The 23,203-nt window shown below is 36.1% G+C and overlaps 2 protein-coding genes across 2 annotated transcripts in view; one reads left to right on the top strand and one right to left on the bottom strand.

Annotated features, from left to right (window-relative positions):
• Positions 1-12,484, top strand: part of Smp_121780 (serine/threonine kinase) — a gene marked incomplete at its 5' end in the record, with an annotated part of 42,992 nt that extends 30,508 nt beyond the window's left edge. Inside the window, 5 exons of the mRNA XM_018798830.1 lie at positions 189-385; positions 2,709-2,861; positions 6,635-6,680; positions 8,416-8,496; positions 11,352-12,484. Coding sequence (XP_018650680.1) covers positions 189-385; positions 2,709-2,861; positions 6,635-6,680; positions 8,416-8,496; positions 11,352-12,356 — 1,482 coding nt within the window. The 3' untranslated portion in view covers positions 12,357-12,484. The remainder of the gene's footprint in view (positions 1-188; positions 386-2,708; positions 2,862-6,634; positions 6,681-8,415; positions 8,497-11,351) is intronic.
• A 2,462-nt stretch (positions 12,485-14,946) lies between these two features.
• Positions 14,947-21,303, bottom strand: Smp_121790.1 (putative 50s ribosomal protein L13). Its single transcript, XM_018798829.1, has 7 exons — positions 21,252-21,303; positions 21,093-21,216; positions 20,964-21,063; positions 20,869-20,929; positions 17,203-17,295; positions 17,043-17,164; positions 14,947-15,214 (listed from the first exon to the last, which is right to left on the bottom strand). The coding sequence occupies exons 1-7, from the start codon at positions 21,270-21,272 to the stop codon at positions 15,145-15,147; spliced, it is 591 nt and encodes a 196-aa protein (XP_018650679.1). The 5' UTR covers positions 21,273-21,303; the 3' UTR covers positions 14,947-15,144.
• Between the last annotated feature and the right edge of the window lie 1,900 nt (positions 21,304-23,203).

The raw sequence follows: 23,203 nt of genomic DNA, 5'->3' as shown, positions 1-23,203 counted from the left end.
TGATGATATTGGCTAGCAAATCATGGGAAGTTTTACGATTAAACCGTTCAATTCGAACAGAGTAATTTGAACAAACATTTAACTTAGAGTCTCAATCTATCATATATGAATGTATCTATACTGTAAGTGAGCTAATAATCAAAAAAAAATATTCCCCTTCATTCATCTATTTACATTTTCTATTGTAGCCTGAAAATATATTATGTTTATCAGCAACAAGTTTTAAAACAAAAATTATTGATTTTGGATTAGCTAGATTTTATCAAGATCAAAATTTATGTGTTCTATTTGGTACACCGGAATTTGTTTCACCTGAAGTAATCTCATATGAACCAGTTTCACCTGCAGCAGATATGTGGTCACTTGGTGTAATATGTTATGTAATGTAAGTTTATATATTTTCTAACATAATAAGTAAAGAAACGAGATGAGCGTGTATGTATATTAGTAATAATTCGTAGTATTACGTGACAGATTACGGTTTTGTAATTACTATTATTTTGTCAATGGATGGCTGTTTTGTCCTAGTATGGGACTTCTTAGCAGGATGCATCCATTATCCCACATTGGGGAATCGAGTCATGAAAGTTCTGCGATCTGGACAAATTCCTCCTATGCAAATAGTAATTCTGTGCTCACTAATGATAAGCTTTAGGATGAGATTTCTAGAATTCTAGTGAAAAGCTGTGAGCATTTGATTTCAATTATCTCGGATGTGAGACAGTTGTCCACCGAAAGCAGTGGATGACCGTTATGCAGTATCGTGAATTGTTTAAAGCTAGACATGTATAGCACTGGGTGCGGGCTCAGTAATCTGAAGCTTACGCTTTTAGACTAAAAACTGAAGGTTCTGGGTTCGATTCGCGGATGTGGGATCGTGGATACACACTCGGGCAGTCCCATACTAGGACGAGACGGCCGTTCGCCGCTTCCAGATTTTCAGTTGTGGTCTAACCAAGATCAGTTCATGACTTAAACTGTGAAAACATATTTCGTTCTATCTTTTGTCCAGTTTATAAATTTACTTCGTTTTTTTCTAAAAAAAGGCATAGTAAGTACTATTTATATTGATCTTGAAAGTGTGGTCCAATCGGTTAAAAATATAGTCTAGCCCGTGTCAGTATGTTCAGAGTATCAGGTTATGGACCACACAGTAACCGGGACTAGTAATTGGAGATGTTGGATAACATAGTTCAGAATGAGTCTCAATGGCAACAATTTATCCATTCTTTGCCGTCGCTTAAATCTTGAGTCTGAAAATTATCTTATACTTTTCTATTGAGATACACTATGTTTACAATTTTTACCTTCGCGATATTATCACTACCTATACCGCCCATCTTGACAATTTCATCTCTCTATGCTTTAACATGGCATGGCAACTTGAACCAAAGTATCTATATGCTAGGATCTAGGTTACTTATTATTGACTAACTGACTTGTTTATTTACAAAAAATAACGTTGCCAGTACTAACTTCATGCCTTTTGGTGAAAGAACAATAAACTAGACATTTAACAAATCTCTGCTTACACTAAAGAGACATCATAGCCATTTATGAGTTATATATATGTAAATATATCCATTCTGTATAAAGTAGTAGCTTAGGATTTGTTATATCCCGTGGAGATTTATGAATGGTAACTTTGAGAACTATTTATGGACCAATCTAGTATGTATATCTCCTATTGTATAATTGTTAAATAACTAAACTATTCATATTCGTGTCCCTCTTATTATAAGCTTTATTTTGACCCATAGACTATTACTGTACGATTTACCATTCCTGAGTTATCACCAGTCTATTAATTACTGTTCCCCCTATTCACAGTCACATTTGACTAAATCTTGTACAAATGTTATTTTCTACTTTATGGTACGTTGTGGTCTGTCTGTTTGGTATGTAAACCCATTATGTTTGAAATATAATTATTCATATTGCAGAAGGTGTTATTGGTGTTGTGGACTTAACTGACTGGTTTAGACAGAAAGCAGGACTGATAAGTATTCAAGACTGCTCATACAGTTTTTGTGTATCATTGGGCGATCGATCGATAAATCACTGCTCACTAATTGGCGATCATATTTCGTTCATATATATCAACTGGGCAAGGACGCACTTATTAGATATAACAAAATTAGTTACGTTGACACAGATATATATTCACTATTTATCTTTCTCTTGACTATGAATCTCAGTACTCAATCATATAAACCTTACACTCTCTTTTCGAAATATATTCTTAATGTTCCGTTTCTCATTATAATTACTACCATACTGATCAATATCCTTGATTATTTTCACTGAAGACAATTGGTGAACGGTTGCCCAAAATTCGTGGATTGGTTGAAGTTAGACATTAACACCGTTGGATGCAGGCCGGCTCAGTGGTCTATCAGTTAAGTGCTCTGGAGCGAGACTGGTAGGTCCTGGGTTGGAATCTCACGAGGTGAGGTCGTGGATGCGCACTGCTGACGAGTCCCACAATAGGAAGAAACGGCCGTCCAGTACTTCCAGGTTTTCCATGGTGGTCTAGCTTCATCTCATCGTTTTAATGAAACTTGATAATTTGAGCTGAATAACATTTGTGGTGGGCTTTAACTGCATTTTCCCGGTATATCGCATCTTTTTTTGAATCACTGTTTATCAATGTTTATTCATAACTTATACTTTTCTTTTCCAAATTATCTATTACCTTATATTATTAGGCTTTCTGGATTATCCCCATTTTTGGGTGACAGTCAAGGAGAAACATTAGCTAATATTATACGAGTGAAATATAATTTTGATTATACAGAATTTGCTGAAATTTCAAATGATGCAATGGATTTTATTCGAAAACTTTTAGTGAAGGATCCAAGGTAATTAATACTGATATAACGGATTGTTTAAAATATTATTTTCTTTCTTATAAAGTAGACTACAGTAATACGTTATTACAATGATAAGACTACTTACTTTATATCAGATCCAGGATACACTGCCCAAAATAGAAAATCGAAGTGAGTATAAAGTAGATAACACTTCATTCGACACAATCACAAGCGGTCATTCTCAATGAGTCCGGAGTAGAAATCAATGAGAAGAAACTTACTTACGCCTGTTACTTCTCGTAGAAGAGTTTAGGTCGCCCAACAGCATTCCCCATCAAACTCTATCATGGATAATCCTTTCTAGTTATTTCCAGTTGATATTCATCTTCTTCATGTCTGCTTCCGATTCTTGGCACAGTGTGTTTCTTGGTCTCCCATTTTTCTGTTTCACTTCAGAATTCCAAGTTAGAGCTTGTCTTGTGATGCAGTTTGATGATTTCTTCAATATGTGTCCTATCCACTTACAGCGTCTTTTTCTAATTTACTCTTCGAATGGGAGTTGGTTTGTTCTCTCTCACAGTAGACTGTTGCTGATGGTATCCGGTCAACAGACATTCAGTATCTTGTGTAGACAACTGCTTATAAATAATTGTACTTCTTCAGTGATGGTCGTAGTAGTTGTCCACGTTTCAGCTCCGTACAGTAGGACTGTCTTGTCGTTCGTATTGAAGATTGTGAATTTGGCGTTGTGTGACAGTTGTTTCCAGTTTCATATATTCTTCAACTATAGGAGTGCTGCCCTTACTTTGCCAATCCTCGCCTTTACGTCTTCATCGGATTCTCCTCGTTCATTGATTGTACTGTCTAGGTACGTAAAAGTGTCCACCTCTCCCAGTGCTTCTCCATCAAGTGTGAATGGGTTAGTGTTCTTCGTTTTGTGTTCGAGGATCTTGCTTTTCCCTTTGTGTATGTTGAGGTCTATTAATGCAAAGGCTGCTACTACATTAGTTGTGTTCGTCTTTATTTGTTCATGTGTATGAGATAGATGGGCTAGGTGATCTGCGAAGTCCAAATCGTCTAATTGATTCTGAGATGTCCATTGTATTCCGTACTTCCCTCAGATGTCGAGGTTTTCATAAACCAGTCAATCACCAGAAGAAAGAGAAAGGGGGAGAGTAAGCAACCTTGTCTAAATCCGGTCCTCGATTGGAACGCGTCTTTCAGCTGTTGTCTATGCATGACTTTGTAGTGTAGTCCAATGAAAAGAAAGGAAATCACATATTTAATAGTCCGTTGACTAAATCCATATTTGTCCATGCTCAGTGAGCAACTATATTTTACTTTCAGTACCACATATCAAATACATTTTTATATTCTATTGTACTTATAACCATACTTTAAATATGTTAATGGATAATTAAGACTTCATCATATACAAATTCACTTAGTATTGTTTGTTTGAAACTTCCCATTGATGTTTAGGACTGCGCGTCCTGGATTCCACTGCTAGCCACTATCCATCTTTGCTTATTCATCGTATACAGTTTATCTTAGGTTGAATAGAATAAATTCCGTTACATTAAGAACTAATATGTAATACTTTTGAGATATTACAACAATCTCGGTTTAATACCTATTCACATTGTCTTTATTCAAAAATGTATCATATAAATGTATATCAACCGACATTTTCTCCCCCATCAGTCTATAGTCATATAAGTTCTATAACAGTTCTAATATTACAACTATTGTATTCACCCATCATATATGAGATGTATAAATTTCAATGATATTCATATCTGATTATTTAAAAAAGATTGAAGAAATGGAAAATATACAAATAACAGCGGCATCTCCATTTGGAATTCTCAATATTTAGAAGTAAAATCATTCATAAGCTTTTTCGTAGATTAGTTGAAGTTAAACATTAACACCGTCGGATTCCGGCTAAGTAGCCTAGAGGTTAAGTGCTCGCGCGCGAGACTGATAGGTCCTGGGTTCGAATCTCGTGAAGCGGGATCGTGGATGCGCACTGCTGAGGAGTCCCACAACAGGACGAGCTGGCTGTCCAGTACTTCCAGGTTTTCGATGGTGGTCTAGCTTCAATTGACTCATGATTCCAACCATAAGCTTTTTATCATAACATAAGAATATATTCTATTATTACTCAATTAAAACAAATGTTAAACGGAAAAAACTGATATGACTGGATAAATAAGCAAAATTAAGTTTTTTAGTTCATTATGAGTTTGATTCAATAGTATTTTCATTTTTTTTAATTCAATATGATGATTTCTATTATGTGTGATATTTGTTAATTAATCATCAATTGTGAATAAATTCAAAATGTAATTGAGTGTATTCATTCATGATTTTGATCTATTTCTATGGCCAAATAAAACTGTATCAATATTCTTTGTATTCTTATTTGATTCGGGGTTACAGTACAAAGTATAAGTTAATCAAACATTATGCAGGTAAAACAAGAATAGAGATAACAATATTTTTACAGTTAGGGAATAAATGATTTGAGTATTTTAGGTAAGCAGTTAAACGAATAAATCACTGGGTTGGATTGTACTTACTTACTTACTTGCTTTACTTACGCCTGTTACCCCCCCCCCAATGGACCATAGGCCGATGACCAACATTCTACAACCCATTCTTTCCTGAGTCTTCCTTTCTACTTCTATCCAATTGTTGTTCATTTTTCTAATGTCAGTTTCCATTTATCGGATTAATGTATTCTTTGGTCTTCCTCTTCTCCTTTGACCTTGAAAATCCCAAGTGAGGAGTTGCCTTGTTATGCAGTTGGGTGCTTTCCTCAATGTGTGTCCTATCCACTACCAGTTATTCCTCCTGATTTCTTCCTCCACTGGAATCTGGTTTGTTCTCTCCCACAGTATGTTATTGCTGATAGTGTCTGATCAATGGATCCGAAGTATTTTGTGTAGACAACTATTAATAAACACAGTTAGATTGTAGCTTCATCTAATTTGATTAACACATGTGAATGTTATCATTAGCACTAATACATAAACAAAATAATTTGCAGACCAAACAAATCTGAGAACATAAACTTCTACGTGAAAGATAAATCATATATATTTTTCGAAACAAAGTGTTATTGGGACATAGATTGAATTGAAGCACGTTCCGAGCACGATTGTGTTAGTGCATGCTGATTAGCTATTTCTTATCCAATCAGCGCTAGTTGATACTTGGAGAAGACTCTAAAATCTTCTCATGTAAAAACTATAAATATACTAACGTTTCTCTTATTGTGCTTTTTACCACCATCTACCCTTGTTATATGAAATATAATTTCGTTCCTGTCCAACCGTGTTCCGATTTGGGGAATTTGTCGAGTGAATTAGTGTTCAAGAATACTAAGCAATAGGAATAGCTGGGTGGTTATAAGAGAAATTAAAACACAAACACAGTCATGTATCAAGAATAATGTTAAAATTGACTTGTTATTGATACTTAAAAATGAAACTAATAACATGATTAATAGACCGGTAGGTCCTGTATTCGAAACTCGCAAGGCGAGATCGTGAATGCGCACTGTTGAGGAGTCCCACAATAGGACGAAACAGCCATCCAGTGTTTCCACGTTTTTCATGATGATCTAGCTTCAATTGACTCATGATCTCAACTAATAAAATTAATGAACTGCTAGTTCAATGTAAATGTTGAATTTATACTTCTTTTCATTTTCTATAACATGTCGTTATTAATCTCTGTTTTCTTTCCTTTATCTGTATATATATACACCAATAAAACATATTACTTCTGTCTTGTTTTTTCTTTGATTGTAGAAAACGAATGACAGCTACTGAATGTTTACAACATCAATGGTTAAAGGTGAATGTTACATAATACTCATTATTTTGTAACTAATAATATATTACATCATAGATGGATAGTGGCTAGTAGTGGAATCCAGGACGCGCGTCACTTCGTCCTATTTGGGACTCGTCAGCTGGATGTACATGCATCTCAGAGTTGATGCTCACTCTGGGGCTCGAGCCCAGTACCTTTCGCTCCAAATGCCATCGCGTTATTCATTCGGTTACTGAGTCCTGATAGCCACTTGCTTGTGCAATGGGGTGAAGTTTGAATTCACTTAGCATTGTTTTGTTTGAATCTTCCCATTGATGTTTTAGGACTGCAACTGGGCAGTCTCTAATTGGCAATACGCACAGTATGAACATATGCGTGAATTTTATTACATCATAGACTGATAATTATGTGGAGAATTATTGAAAACTCGATTTCTCTCTCATATACATTTGTTTTTACATTGAACTAATCACTACCATTCATTTAGTCTAGTAATAATAAGTCTGGAGTTGTTGTATACTGATAAAGATTTCAGTAGTACAATAAGATAGCTTCTCAATGAATTTCTGGTTTTAAAAAGTTTTCTATTTAATCACTTAGTCATTTGATCATAAGTAATGTAAAAACTGGTAAATATGTGTATGTGTCCAGTTCACCATATCGTATTATCAAGATAAATGTCAGAATATTAAAAGCAGTTGCTGAATCATGTGTAGTAGAAAACATTAGGCATCAAAAATAAGATTCAAGAAGAATAAATTCTTGGAATAAACAATATAAGGAAAAACAATGAGTGAGTGCATTATTGTTGATTTTGCGCCATGTTATTTGATACCTCCAATCATCGCGCGTAGCCAAACAAGGTAATCTGCACCTACTAATAGTGGCTCAGTCAAACAATCAGTAATTTCATGTACTGATGTTCCAATGGAGATATCCATATCCTAGTATCCATTTTTTTTTACGTTGGGACTCGTACCCAATACATTTCGTTTCAAACGCTTAACAAGTTTAACACTGGGCTGCTGAGTTTAGCTAGTCAATGACTAAATCAATAGAAAAAAAGTGTTTCTATAATTATTAGTAATATTTTGAACTGTCCCACAATTCATCTATTTTAATGATGACTTATAATTCTTATATATAGTTGAAATCATGAGTCGATTGAAGCTAGACCACCATCGAAAACCTGGAAGTACTGGACGGCCAGCTCGTCCTATTGTGGGACTCCTCAGCAGTGCGCACCCACGATCCCGCCTCTCGAGATTCGAACCCACGACCTAGCAGTCTCTCGCGCGAGCACTTAACCGATAAACTACTGAGCCGGCGTCCAATGGTGTTAATGTCTAACTTCAACCAATCCACGAAGTTTGAGCAACCGTTCACCATTTGTCTTCAGTGAGTTGATATCTCCCAAGAGAGCTGGTTGAACTGCACTCGTTACTGCTTCTCACTAGAACTCCGAAGAATACCTCATGGAACCAGTCACTAGTGAGCATATGATGAGGGGGTTGGCATGATCTGTTAGCTCTGAATATAAGTTTCAAAAAAGCTGTTTACAACAGAGTTTACCCCTGAAGAGAAAACTTTTGGGACTACAAATATATATCTTTTAAAACTAAACTGTATTTCGATGAAAATTGCCCCGTAATGTACACAATTCACTTTACACGATTATTCTCTTTGTAATTTCTACGATCAATTTTGTAATCCTTGACATTTCTTTTCTGAATTCTTTCCATGTTTTTTTCTGTAGCAAAAGAAAAAAACACCAAAACGTTCTGGGACAGTCAGTAAAAAACGTCTGAAACATTTTGTTTATCGACGTAAATGGCAAGTAAGTAATTTTGTGAGAGAACTAACACTTTCTTCATTATTTAGTTTGTATGTTCTGGTCAGTTTGCATGATTTATTAAATATGATGTCCCGTACCATTTATTTTGTAAATCAATATATTACCTGTGGTGCATATATTGAGATACTATTTAAGATCTGATTGGTAAATGATTTCAGTTAAGGACGTCTTTGTTAAAATAGGTAGTTTACGGATATTGTCTAATTTGAAGTTAGTTTGCATCAGAGATTGAAATAAAGTAGATTGCATTGGACAGTCGTTTCATATAAATAAGAAAATTTTTAGTCTTGAATATCTGAGCCTCGATATATAAAGAAGACAGGTCTTCAGTTAAGTGACTTATAATTCCATCACTAATCAGAGATCCACATTTCCTAATTCTATCTGTTTGTTAAGGTCATGCAGCGAGGTTAAATAGCGTGTCGTTGTACGTAGTTGAAGATAGTTTCGATCCTCTCAAGATTGTACGTGCACCTTGTAGAGGAGTGTCAACCAGAAAGAAACTTAAGTCCTTAGCGTCCTACCGGTCACCTCCAACCATCTCGATGAAGTACACACAATATCCAATCACTGGGAATAGTGACCCCATTGCCATTTGATGAATGGAATTCGATTAGCTTTAAAGGGCTAAATAAATGTGACATTAATAGCTACTTGCTAACCAACCAGTTAAAACTATTCTTGTTAGTTTCGATGGGACTGCAGTCGTAACTTTTCATTGAAGCTCTAGGAGTCCATCCCAAAGCTAGTTATTAGCAAACAATTATTATTTAACTGAGTGGTTTGTGGAGATTAACACAGTTATAAAACGCTTTTAATCACTGAAATACATCGACGAGAAAATTACTGAAACGACCTGTGGCTGCCTGAGGTCGTGAGTAAACTGTACACATGAGTACCAACATAATGATGAAACAACTGTAAAATATCCTCTGATATTCTATAGCTTTCCACCTAATATCTCTTAATGGTATAAACTGACTGTTTTCTCAAAAACACGAAAAAGGGAGCACTGAATATCTATATACCGGTCTTACAGATTACATCACGAACTGATCTTACTTAGACAACCACTGCAAATCAGAAAGAAATGGAGAGCTGTTTCCAACTATTATGATACTCCTGGACAGTTCACGTCCGCCATTCGACTGGGGATAAAACGCATGGCCTTTAGGTTTCAAGGGGAGGGATTGGTCTTTAAATAACAGGTGTGGGATTCAGTCGTTTACATTATCTGTCCTCAATGAACTCGCGACACTGCGAAACGACCTTCCAGAGACATTGGTAGGCAACTGCCTCTTATTCGACATGATGTGAAATTCCACAATCTTCATAAACCCCATCTAGTAATAATTTTTCTATTTATTCGAAAATTACCAGATCAAATTGTGATGTAAAAATTGCTCGATATCGTGTGAATTTATTGTCATACTTTTTGACAAGAAAACATGTGTCTTCCAAAATAAATAATGCTAATAATTATAAGCAAAGATGGTAGTTGGCAGTGGAATTCAGGACGCACGCTTCATCCCATTGGGGACTCATCAGCTGGATATATCTGCGTCCCAGAGTTAATGTTCACTCTACAACTTAAGCCTGTCAGCTTTAAATGTTATCGCATTGTTCACTTAGCTACTGAGTCCTCATAGCCACTATCTTGTGCGATAGGGTGGAGTTTAAATTCGTTTCGTATTGTTTGTTTAAATCTTCCCATTGATGTTTAGGACTGCAATTGATCATTTTCTTATTGGTATATATGCATCCTGTACGAATTGCCTCGAGATTGTCCTAAACCACAATCATTATAAGCAAAGACTTAAGGCAACCTGTACAGGATGCACATATGCGAATAAGAAACTGATCAATTGCAGTCCTAAACATCAATGGTAAGATCCAAATAAACAATATAAAATGAATACTAATAACTTTCTCCGACCTGGCTAAGTCTCGAAGTTCTTCTGCAAAAAAATACTTTCTTTACATGCAGGAATTTAATTGTTTTTATAATTTTGGAATGTCTGCTTTGTATTACAAAAACACTTACACTTGTACTATAAGATTAGTCAACACGTAACAACATCAAATACATACGGTAACTTCGAAATATTGTCAGTCGTATAGAGAAAGCTAAGCCTCTTGATCAGTCTTAGGAAAAACAATGGAATTGCAAGAAGAGATAAATAGTGGCAAACAGTGGAATCCAGGACACGCGTTTCGTCCCACTTGGGATTCGTCAAATTACCCCCCCCCACATCCCGAATTCGATGTTCACTGAGGGACTTGAACCTATTACTTTTCTATAAATAAATTAATATATTTATAGTATTCCAATGAGTAGAAAAATTAGATTTTCTGACGTTTCTTGAATCAGTGTAAGCTACTTCAGAGAATAAATAACCAGCTTTGATTTGGTTATTTATTCATTGAAGAAGTAGCTTGCACTGAGTCACGAAACGTCAGAAAGTCTGATTTTTCTACTCAATGGGATATTACAAATATATTAATTTATTCATAACAATCTACCCCATGCTCAATTTATCCGAAATTATCAAATCAAACCTTAATAATGATACTATCACCTTTCTGTTGAAATGCAATTGCGTTATTCACTAAGCTACTAAGTCCAGAGATTGACCAACAACAGTCCTAAACATCGATGTGAGGATCCAAACAAGCAATATGTATGAATTAAAATAACCAATGGAATTGGTTTGAAATCCAGAATTACTAAGAGAATTTTTAAATGTTTTCCTAATTCATGTTATCAGCTACTGTCCTATTTATCAAACAAAGCATTCGTACGACAGTTTGAACTCTTGTATTTATTCTCTTTCTAGAAAGCAGTAAATGCGATTATAGCATTACAACGTATGGGTGTTGTACTACAACACTCACCAATAATGCGATCAAGACATCCAAGTATGTCTATACATGGTATGAATAGATCATTTGAAAATGAAACTAAACGACCTAAACCTCCACAAGTCACTGGACATCAATTATTATCAAGTAGCCCAACACCACCCCCAACAGTTAGTAAAGAAAGTTCACCAATGGAATTAATGAAGAAACCTTCAGGCATATTTAGAAAAACTAGTTTCTTTGGTAAAACACGAAAAGATGATACCACTACTAGTAGTGCTAGTAATAATGGAACTAAAACTAAAAATAAAGCTGTTGAAAACGTATCAGATCCATCAACACCACATAAAAATAAATTAGACTTATCAACTAAATCCAAACGTAAAGAAAGTGGTAAAGGTTTCATGTTACAACGGCATAAAAATAGTCAACAGTCAACATCATCAGATAGTCCGTCGATTATACCTAAAATTAGTGTAACAAGTGAATCCAATTCCAGATCCTCAAGTAAATCAGAAGCAGTTGTAACTAGCCCGATACAACAAAAGGATACTTCTGCTTCATCATCATCATTTTTATTTAAAACTCAGAAAAAAAATAGTGCATCAAAAATAATACAATCAAATGAGAAACAATCGAATCCTTTCACTGTAAAAGATAAAAAATCCTCCACATCAACACCACCATTGCCACCAACTTCGACCTCTAATCCTCCATTAACAAAGTCAATTGGGAATACAAGCAATGAAAAAGAGAAATTATCAACTGTAAAAACAAAAACATCACTGAACACAACTGATACTACTAACAATCTTGTTAGTAGTAGTAATAGTAAGACAACAACACCAACTGTGAATGCACATCATAACTTTCATAAAGTCCCAACAAAATCAAAAACTGCTACATCCATTTCAAAATCAGATATTGCTATGAAAATTAATTTCTTTTCAAATTTATCTAAACAAGGTAAAGTAAAGTGATATTGTACAGTGATTTTCTCTTCTTTTGCATGCTTTCTTTATTTATCCCCATTTGTAAATTGTCTTTCTTTTGAATTTTATGCAATATTTTTTTTTCTTTTCATTTCACCTCCATTTATTGATGTTTTGTGTGTGTGTGTCTAGGTGGGTGGGTGAGTAGGTAGGTAGGTAACAAGAGTTCAAATTTGTTTATTTTTAATAAAAGATTGTTTCATATTCAATAATTTTAATGACAATAATAAAACTATCAAATAGGTTTTGTTCATAAGATAAGATACTTAACAACAAACAGATAAAAGTGAACAAATAACCAGAATTAAGAATTTCCCTACATATCAATTTAATCATTATTATTATTATCGTATATTATTAATATCCATGGTAAATAAACCTGTTTTTTTTCCTCGTTTTCGAGTTGTCCAATGGAAATTATTCACTAACAACACCATACATATTAACTCTTTGTATTCATATAGTAACAATAATAATGCCGCACCTTTATCTATATACATTTTCCCAATAATTAAAATATTTTTAAGCGCATATATAAATCATTATAATATTGGGGTTCCTTTGTTTTAATTTGTATAAAAGTTCATTGTTCAATGAATACCCCCCCCCCGAAAAAAGGTCACTCTTTTGTTGTTCTGTCTTTTATTGTTTATAATGAAGATTACTTTATTAATAATTTAATAAACATTATGGTGATGCTGTTGTTTCCTTTGTTATTTATAACTGATTGTTTCATTATTTTCATCCATTTCATTTTATCCATACAAAAAGAATTATTATTTGAAATAAAAGAGATAACTTAAATAAGACTACTTGATTTTGGGAACAACTTCTATTTCGAGGGGGATTTGGTTGTCATTTAAACAGTAATACTAGTTTATTTACTGATCTTTTTAGCTATCTTACACTACGATATAGTTAGCCCCCAAATGCCCTGGTACGGCTGAGAGTGGGGAGAGTCCGCTCTCCCTCTCGAAATGCTCTCACATGTGCATAGCCTCTCCCAGAGAAGTCCTACTCACTGCCTTCTCGTGGCACTAATGTTGTTTACGAAATTGAGAAGACAAAAAGCGAATGTCCGGCACTTTAACCGGGTTAGTAGACACGGAAAGTCCACCTAGGGGAGTTGGGAAACCCTGATTCCAAACCAATAGTGCACATGGGCTCCAGTATCCTGAGGGAAAAAATGGCTTATAAATCAATCGTTGGTCACTGGCTACCATGGGACTGCATCTCCTTACGGTGCTCCACTGCCTTGTGGATCAAACCTTTAGGTCGAAGGCTCTAGGTGTGCCCCCCTAAGAAAACTGACTGCTTCAGTTTGGGCACCTGAGCAGTATCACAGCCCTCACACAAATCGAATGGGATTTGTGCGGCGCATATATATCTGGTGCCCCTTTGCACCAATATTTATGTTTAAATAAATAAATAAATAGTTTGTCAGGTATAGATCAACGATTATGATTATCCATTCAAAATATGACGGGGAAATGTAAATGTGTGGCCACCTTAAAACCCGATGTCAGGTTGGTAAGAAAATTTCCACAGAGCTCTATTGGTGCCTGTCAGTCTGAAAATAGCTCAGCATAAAAAACACAAATGTATAAAGCATCAAAATCAAAGTACAAAAGTCTTTTTGTTACGAAGACTAATGTCATTTGTTCATTTACAAAAGGACGCAGATCAGTTTGCTGTCGATTCATTCATTTTATCAACATAACTCAAGCGTACATGATTCACAACCATTTCTTTTTCGCAAAAATGGGAAGGAATTAAGAATAATAACTAACTTCCAAGTTGCCCCCAGCCACGACAGGAAAGCTTACTTAGCTGCATCCAAATGAAGATAGAGTGGGGTATCAAGAGGAAGCAGTAATGTGACTTAGTTAAAGTTGTGCTTTAAATACTAAGCCATCGTTAGATATTGAAAGTCGAGTTATCATCTCAATCTATCACAGAGACAACTTTGGAGACTATCACTCAACCAAAAAAGTATTTAGTTACACAGCGATTTAGAACAACAACTAATGAAACCTAGATAAATAAACAATTTTAACATGACTGATGAACGAAAAAACGTTAAAGTAATGCGTTAGGAGCCCCGGTAGAGACAGGAATTGAGGTTGGCAGTCCTAGGGTTAGTATATGTATTTAGAGTAGGTGCATACTTTTCAAACACAAAAACACTCTTGATTATCTCCTGAATCACATGAAGTACGTTCAAACATAATCTGTATCAGGCACAGGTATTTCTTGTGATTTAGCCAACGCAGTATGTTACATCCTATGTGTGGTTGGAACAAAGATAATTTTTTAAAACAACTTTAACCATTCTAGGAACTAATTATCAGCAACTTCTTATTTCTCAATAAGATACCTGCTATACTCCAATAAAGTTTGAATGTTGCACGAAATTCGATAAACGATATCTTTAATATGACTGGTTCTCTGAAGGTTGTCGCTATAACATAGTCTCGCCGACTACTTATCAAAATAGATACATTGGAATCAAAATACACACATACATCCAGATATGATAATAGCACATCTCAGTTCATCTGAATAAGACACAAGAATTGAATGATTACAAAGTATGTTTTACAGTATAAATCTAATCTTTTCCATTTGTAATTCTTTGAACTCCACACTCATTAGCTAAAAACGACTATCAATGTTAGTTTTATGTTTTAAAATGACAACACAACCTTAAAAAAGGAAACAGTTAGATGACTATAATACATAACATACAGATATGCAGTAATACAATATTAACATGTCATTTTGATTCTCCCGTTTTCAGCTTCATCGCCATCGGACTAAGCGGAGCAACATGATAATCTTCGGGCCTGAAAGAATTTTGTAAAAGAAAATATCACTCAGAGAATATATGTAAGCAGCATGGAATAACATTGCTGTATACATATACTACACTTTAGACTACGCATTAATGTAATAGTAATTTAGTGAAACGAATCAACCGTAGGTTTATGCACTCAACTTTGAGCTACATGGTTTTGTGAGCAGTTATAATAGTAACCGGCCGTCAAAACCAAAGTAGGTGGAGTAGGATTTGAATAGTACAACTGAAGTGACACCTGAACTAATGATAGGGAGTGAAGTAGTTGAGCGTGTTGACAGCTTCACTTATCTTGGTAGTCTCATCAGCCCTTGTGGTCTGGTGTATGACGAAATCTCAGCACGGATACAGAAGGCTCGTCTAGCTTTCGCCAACTTGCGCCATTTATGGCGTAGGCGAGATATCCGTCTAGCAACAAAAGGACGGGTTTACTGTGCAGCAGTCCGTTCCGTCCTACTTTATGGCAGTGAAACATGGCCCATAAGAGTAGAGGATATTCGTAGGCTACTAGTTTTCGATCATAGATGTCTTCGAAGGATTGCTCGTATATCCTGGGACCACCGGGTAAGTAATGCAGATGTCAGGAAACGGGTACTAGGTAATGATGGCAAATCGATTGATGAAGTAGTGAAACTTCATCAGTTGAGATGGCTGGGACATGTGTTACGTATGCCCAACCACCGACTGCCCCGACGTGCAATGCTTTATAGTGTAGGAGCAGGTTGGAAGAAAGCTAGGGGCGGCCAGACCAAAACATGGCATAAATCCATGAAGTCACTGACAAGTGGACTGAGCCATGTTGGTAGGTGTAGACCACCTGGTTGGGATTCGCGAGATGATAGCAACCGATGGTTAGAGACCTTGAATGACATGGCTCAAAATCGTTTGCAATGGCGAAGGTGTATCCACTCTTTGTGTTCTACCAAATTCTAATCTTCTGAATTATTTGTGTCCTTTTCCTTCTTCTCTTTCCAAATTTATTTCACTGTATTATACTCCAATAACATCTTCAAACCCTTATCTTTCACATAATACTTATACTCTTACTACTTCTACCAATGTGGGATTTGAATCGACAACTTCATCTCTGTGCTAATGTGGTATGGCAACTCGAACTGATGTACGTACGTACGAAGTTCTACGTTGTGACTGACTGACTGACTGACTGAATGTTTAAGTTTGTCATTTCAATACTGAATTTCGATATTTTTAAATGACAAATATGATACCCACAGACAAGGAAGTATGCACCTTGTCAAAAACATAAATGCAGTCCAGTCACAAATATCTATGGCTGAGAATTGTTATTGTATATGAGTTGATTCCATGAGACGATATGAACTGACTAACTTAAGCTTTCAAGTTAGGTCTGAATTTGAGGGATTGTGAGAAATGCCAATTGTTATAGTTCAATTAAAATTAGATCAGATAACTGTCAAGGAATTTGCAGTTCAAATGTTTATTTATCAGAATTTTTTTAATAAAGGGGATCTGTGAGGATTGTTATATTTCATCTTTTACATCACGGAGTGATCTTAGTTAAACAACCATTTGAAATTAGGAAGCACTGGAAAGTTTTTCCGAACTAGTATGGAACTACTCACCAATGTATGTACATGACGTCACTGAAGATCGAACCCAGGATCTACAGGTCTCGAGGTGAGCGTTCAGTTTCTAGACCACTGGATTCATAAGTACTAGACAATTGCATAGTTTTCTGAACTACTTACATTTAAAAACAAACAACAATAGGTTTGACCAAAAACAAGCAAATGAAATAGCAGACAACACAAAATACTGTTATATAAGCGACTAACCAATCGAAAAGTTTAGGAAATTCATTAAGTTCTTCAGTAGAGTAATCCTCAAGGCGTTTTGGAACTTTCATGACTTGTGGTATTACTCCTGAAATATTGGCAATAATGTCCTTGGGAATAGTCTAAATTCAGTAGTCAATTTTCAATTACTAATCAATACTTCAATATTTTCAGGGTATATATGAAGACGAGATAATTGGTATTTACGAGACTCATTATTTCGTAAGACGGCTTTAGTTTCTAAACGAATAACCTGAGACGATAAAAAAAACAAGGAATTCATGAAAATAAGTAAATGGAAATTTCAATTTAACGTAAACTAAATAAGGCTTACCATTATTTTAATGAGTAGTTGGTTAAGAATAAATTTAATAAAATAACTTTTGAAATGAAAATAGAACAGTGACTAGTGAAGTGATGGCTCAGTGGTTAATGCGTTAAAATTCCATTCACTAGGTCATAGGTAGTAATCGAGTGGTAGAGCTAGCCCTCAATACGTAGAAGAACGCTCGAAGCTAATTAAACGAATGTTTCTGATAAATAAGTATTATGATAATAGTATCAAATAGCAAAAGATGAATAGGTTTCTAATTGTTTGTTTGAATAAGAACTAAATGAAATTTTGTAGATTAAATTATGGATCATATTTACCGTAAGGAACAACGATGTTTATTAACAGAATGAACAAAATAAGTGAACAGAGGTGGTAATTTAGGCTACGTTTTCTACCATTATTGAATACCAAGTAGACAAACAAGTAACTTAAAATTAATCTTTCGGGGGTTCAACCAATCAACTATAAGAAACATAAGACCCAGCACTCATATGCTTAGATTTAATTTGTCATACATCAGGAACTTGAGGTGAAAACATCAAGATAAAAGGTTTCGACAAACCGACTCGAGATTAATGTTAGTAGAGATGTGCGTGACTAATTAGGTTTTTTAAAAGTTATTTTTGTGGTTTTTAGATGTAATTCCAACCAACCGCCTTAAGAAAGATGGCCAGCAATGATCACTACACAAAATATCTAAGTTTCACCAATAAAACAAGAAATTACTATCTAACGTATAGATGTTAAGTAATCTATCTTTAATTATAGTAACAATAGGATAGTGGTAACGTTTAATTACAACTAAATACAGAACGATAACAACTTTGGTGAAGTCCAAATTAGTATGAATATGTAATCCTGAGGATTCTACTTTATAACAAGACCTCGTTGATAGCTTAAGATAGCATAATCCAAAGTATCAAATTACGTAGACAGTAGGAACTTCATGTGTAAATGACGTATAGTAATTAGTATGATCCAGGATTTTGCTAAGTAACTTCATTGCTAAGTCTGGTATGTTATTTATTTATTTATTTAAACACAAATATTGGTACAAAAAAGCACCAGATAAATATGCGCCTCACAAATCTCATTTGATTTGTGTGAGGACTGTGATACTGCCCAGGTGCCCAGACTGAAGCAGGTGGTTTTCTTAGGGGGCCACACCCCGAGCCTTTGACCTAAAGGTCTGATCCACAAGGCAGTGGAGCATCGTGAGGAGATGCAGCCCCATAGTAGCCGGTCTGGTAAGTGCTTTTAATAATAAATATACGTATATGAAGATTGCAAAGGATTGGACCTTAAACGTTCCAAACTTTGAGAAATATTGTTCATAAACAAATATTTATAAATAGCATTTCCTCGTCTATTAACAACGCAATTACAAAGTCACTGACATAACAGTGATAAACAGAAACAAAGTTACCACAACTATTACTTAGAATACTGAAACACCACAACTAGAAGCTCTAGAAACCAAACTGATAAAAACCTTACAATTTTTTAACATTGTTTTTCTTCTACTACTATGCGTGTATTGTTTAACCTACAATTGGTTGCTTCATTTATCATGTATTATGTTCTTAGATCCAAGGGTTATAAAGTCTTCAACTTCCATGCTTAACTACATCTAAATGTATTACATACATATATAGATAACTCCAGGATATTTTTATTGATTCTTTGATACTGAGAACAGAAATGGGCGTGACCATAAGAAAAACAAATAGCCCATGGTTTTCACTGTTTAAAAAACTTATCTTAGTATCAAAAAATACCCGTGTTATGAAGGCATTTCACACCTTATCTTTTATGAGATAATTTGGAATAATTAAGGAAGATTCTAAGGTTGAAGGCTTGACGTAGTGTTCTAACCGATTGTCGAAAGTTTATGTGGTAGTCTAGTTAACGATTTGGTGATGCATGAATGTCTATTTAGGAGCAAGTAGTTATACGGCTACTATGGTATTTCAGGCTTAGAAAGTAGCAATCTAGATAACTTTCATTTCTGCATAATATTGGCACTAGTAGATACCAATAAAGTTTCATAGTAATGTAACCGGATGAAACATTTGGAAGTCAAAGGATGTCATCATTAGTGCAGTTTGAGGCCAGATAAAGGAATTTGATAAGTGATCGCTGTTTTGATAGACTGATCAGTATGATCGTTTAAGTGCTGAGTTCATATAAATTATGGACTCCTGATACGGTCGACGGTCTGGAGAGTCCGCTCTCCTCGAAAGGCTCTCACATGGCCATGCATACACAACCACTGCCAGGGAAGTCCTACTCACTGCCTTCTCGTGGCGGGGCTGTTGTTTACGAAATCAAGAGGGCGAAAAGCGAATACCAGGAGCTTTAACCGGGTTGGTGGACACGGAAAGTTCATCTAGGGGAGTTGGAAAACCCTCATTCCAAACCAATGGTGCACATGGGCTCCGCGAACCTGAGGGAACAAGAGGCGTATGGACCCATTGTTGGTCACCGACTACCATAGGACTGCATCTCCTTAACTTGCTCCACTGCCTTTTGGACTAGACCTTAAGATCAAATTCTCCGGGTGTGGCCCCTAAGGAAACCACTTGCTTCGGTCTGGGCACTCGTGCAGCATCACAGCCCTCACATAAATCAACGATGACTGCTACTGGCTTCATTGTTATTGTGTGGTGCACATGTATTTGGTGCCCCCTTGCACCAATGTTTGTGTGTTCAAATAAATAAAAATAATAAACTGAAAGAGCTAGTATATGAAGTAGAGCAATCTTTAATCGATGAATATGATTTTAGAAAACATCGCTCTTACTTAGTAAATATTACTGCAAGAGGTTAACGATAACTAGGGGTAGGAATGCAATTCTGCCTGTAGTATATATAAGTAGATTAATTGGGTGTTAAACTTATAATAAGGATGTAAAAATTGTAAGCTGTCAGACTGAAGTGATAGAGGATAAAATAAAAATAGGTAGCATATTGTCCTCGTGGAAACTAGTGTTAAGTGAAGTGACTCAAGATGTCAACTAAGATCGTTTTCTTCTTCCAATTCATCGAGTAGGGTAAAGAAATAACTTAAGATACTTGAAAGCGGTGTTAAAGTACGAGGGAAAATGCGTAGTAGTGACGACAAATCAGTGTTGAAGGCTGGTTAGGTGACCTAACCTACAATAACTAGTGGGAGAATGCTGACCAGTGGAGAGGCGTGGTGCAAATCATCATGACTTACATTATTTTGTAGTTAATGGGGAGTTTTTATCGAGAATTATATATTAAAAGGAGCCGAAGACTACGAAGTTATAAACCCAACTGGGAACCGGAATATCCCCGGTCAGTTAGTTGCTGAGCCTACTATTGTCATCGACAAATAAGTATGATTAAACTCAGTAAAGTCGAGTAGTATTCGAATTCATAACCTTTACAAAACCACTGATAGACTAAACACTGCCATTTGGCATGCATGAATCAAAACTACTTGTAAGTCCACAATTATCTACTTACCTCAGTGGGGTCACGCCGGTGAATTTCCTCCATTGTTTCTTCAACGCGATTCACAGGGAACCTATAGTAAAAACTTAGCATCAAAAAGTTCAAACCTTGTATGTATAGTGTATAAGAACCGTTTCCAATATCGACTATTGTCTTTTGCAGCAATGTGTCTAGAATTGATCACGACAACATGATTTCCAAAGTCGGCTACAAATAAAAGCACAATATTTACGTACCACTAGGGTCGTAGTATCGAATATGCTTTCCCGTTAAATACTTCGCTATTCTTTCGGCCGAAAGCATAGGGCACTGCATGAAGGCGTCATAAATAAGCCATTCTCTAGCAAATGCCCTCCATTGCTAAAGTCTATGACTTAGGGGAATAGGATACGTACCAAAACCCTCCAATGTGACATCAGCTACTAGAGTAGCGCAGAAACTGATTTCTTACTGTCAATCGTTCAAATTGTCAATTGGTTCTGTACGGAATAAAGGAAGCTTTCGCTTAACGGGCTTCCGTATCTGATATAGGCGGATCAATGATGCTTCCAGGTAAACCCTGGGTATATTTAACGATAAAAGAGCGAAAAACTATTGAATGATAGCGAGACACTGTCCTTAGTCCTTAAGAATATGTCAAGTTTTCTCTTGAAGAACTCCTGAAAAGTAGCTTGAACTAGCCCAGTCGGCAGTGAATTCCAGTATTTGGCTATTTGTAGGGAGTAGAAGGTGTGCCTATAGTCCATTCCGCTGTGTTGTCTTCAGTTTCTGGGTGTTACTCTTAAGGTTTGTATTGGGGCTGAGCTTATGTAGGTGTTTAAGGGGATGTACAGAAGTATTTTAAATGCTGTAAGTCATTAGAAGGTCATATCTAGGGCGTCTGTACACTGTTGGGTAAAGATCCAGTGAACTGAGGCGCTCTTCACAAGACTCGAACTTGAGTCCTCGAACTGATTTAATGGCTTGCTGTTAAACACGTTCTAGTGTATCCTTATCATTGTGGAGTGAAGGAGGAAACGTTATGCTTCCATATACTGAGTGGGATCGAATAAAACTGATGAAGATTATGTGGAAAGTTCTTCCTTAGAATCGGCCAAAAAATGCGTTTCAACGTGACCAGTACAGGGTTTGCTTGGATGGCATTTTTGTCACGGCGTAAGACTTCAGATCATGGGGCACCAACACTCTTAAGTCTTTTTAACTTGAGATACCTCTATGCGTGTGTTGCCTAAGTTTTCTTCGCTGTCTTTAACATCTCATATGAACTACCTTACACTTTGAATTGTTAAAGGTAAGTCCGTCGTTGCATGCTCAACTTTGAGGTCAGCTGAGATCTTCCTGAAGTTCCTTTTTACCCTTTTGGTTACGGACTTCTTTCCAGTTTCATATAATCAGCGAAGAGTGATAAATCTGACGATACCTGCAGTGGAAGATCCTAGTACTCAACCCCGAAAGAACCCCACTTGGACATTTTATAGTCTGAGAGAAAGTGAAGTTAACTCTGATCTTAAAAAGTCGGTTATTTAAATATGAAGTAAGCCAGTCAATTAAACGTGGTTTGATGCCTGACCGTTCGAGCTTATTGATAAGACATATGTGATTGACCCTACCAAAAGCCCTTATGAAGTCAAGGTATATGACATCAACCTTCTCCTTGCGATCAGGGACTGATGTCCATATGTTCACCACGGTCAGCGGGTTGGTTATACAAGAGTGACCTGTTCTGCAATCGTGCTGTCGGGGTGAAAAGACGTTCATTGATAGTAAGGAGTTACGTAGACCGTCACATATCAGCGACTCTATAATCTTGGAGGGTATTGAGAGAAGTGCTACTAGCCTGTAGTTTGAAGGTACGTCAAGTCGACCTCCGTTGAAAATTGGTGTAATGTGAGTCAGCTTTCAATTTTCTGGTAACATGGCTCGGCTCAGAGAATGCGAGATTACGATAGGCGGTGTTGCCGAGATTGAGGCTGCTCCCCTCAGCATAGCAGAGTGGACCGTATCCGGGCCAGGAGAAGTGTCATTGTCTAAGTGTTGTAGTTTCGGATACACCAAGTCAGAGATTGCGTTTACTTCTGAGGGTCCTATTGAGTTGCAGGTGAAGTTCTCATCAATACAGTTAGTACGAGTCCATTGATATGTCTCAAAGTGCTGTACTGCCAGAATGTCGACGGCGTCGCCACAGTTGTTGATTGGGGTATCATGACCTGGTGGTTAGGAAATTCCGGTTATAGCTTATCGAAGAGAGACTGAATGACGCCATCCCGACAGTCACGATATAATCGCATGTCAATTTTTTGTACTCTTATTAACTTGCTCTTAATCGCATGCTAACATTTCCATTTTT

The sequence above is a fragment of the Schistosoma mansoni genome, chromosome 3 (assembly GCF_000237925.1).
Source record: "Schistosoma mansoni strain Puerto Rico chromosome 3, complete genome".
Lineage (NCBI taxonomy): Eukaryota > Metazoa > Platyhelminthes > Trematoda > Strigeidida > Schistosomatidae > Schistosoma > Schistosoma mansoni.
Note: the sequence above shows the minus strand (reverse complement) of the source record. Positions and strands in the feature narration are given on the sequence as shown.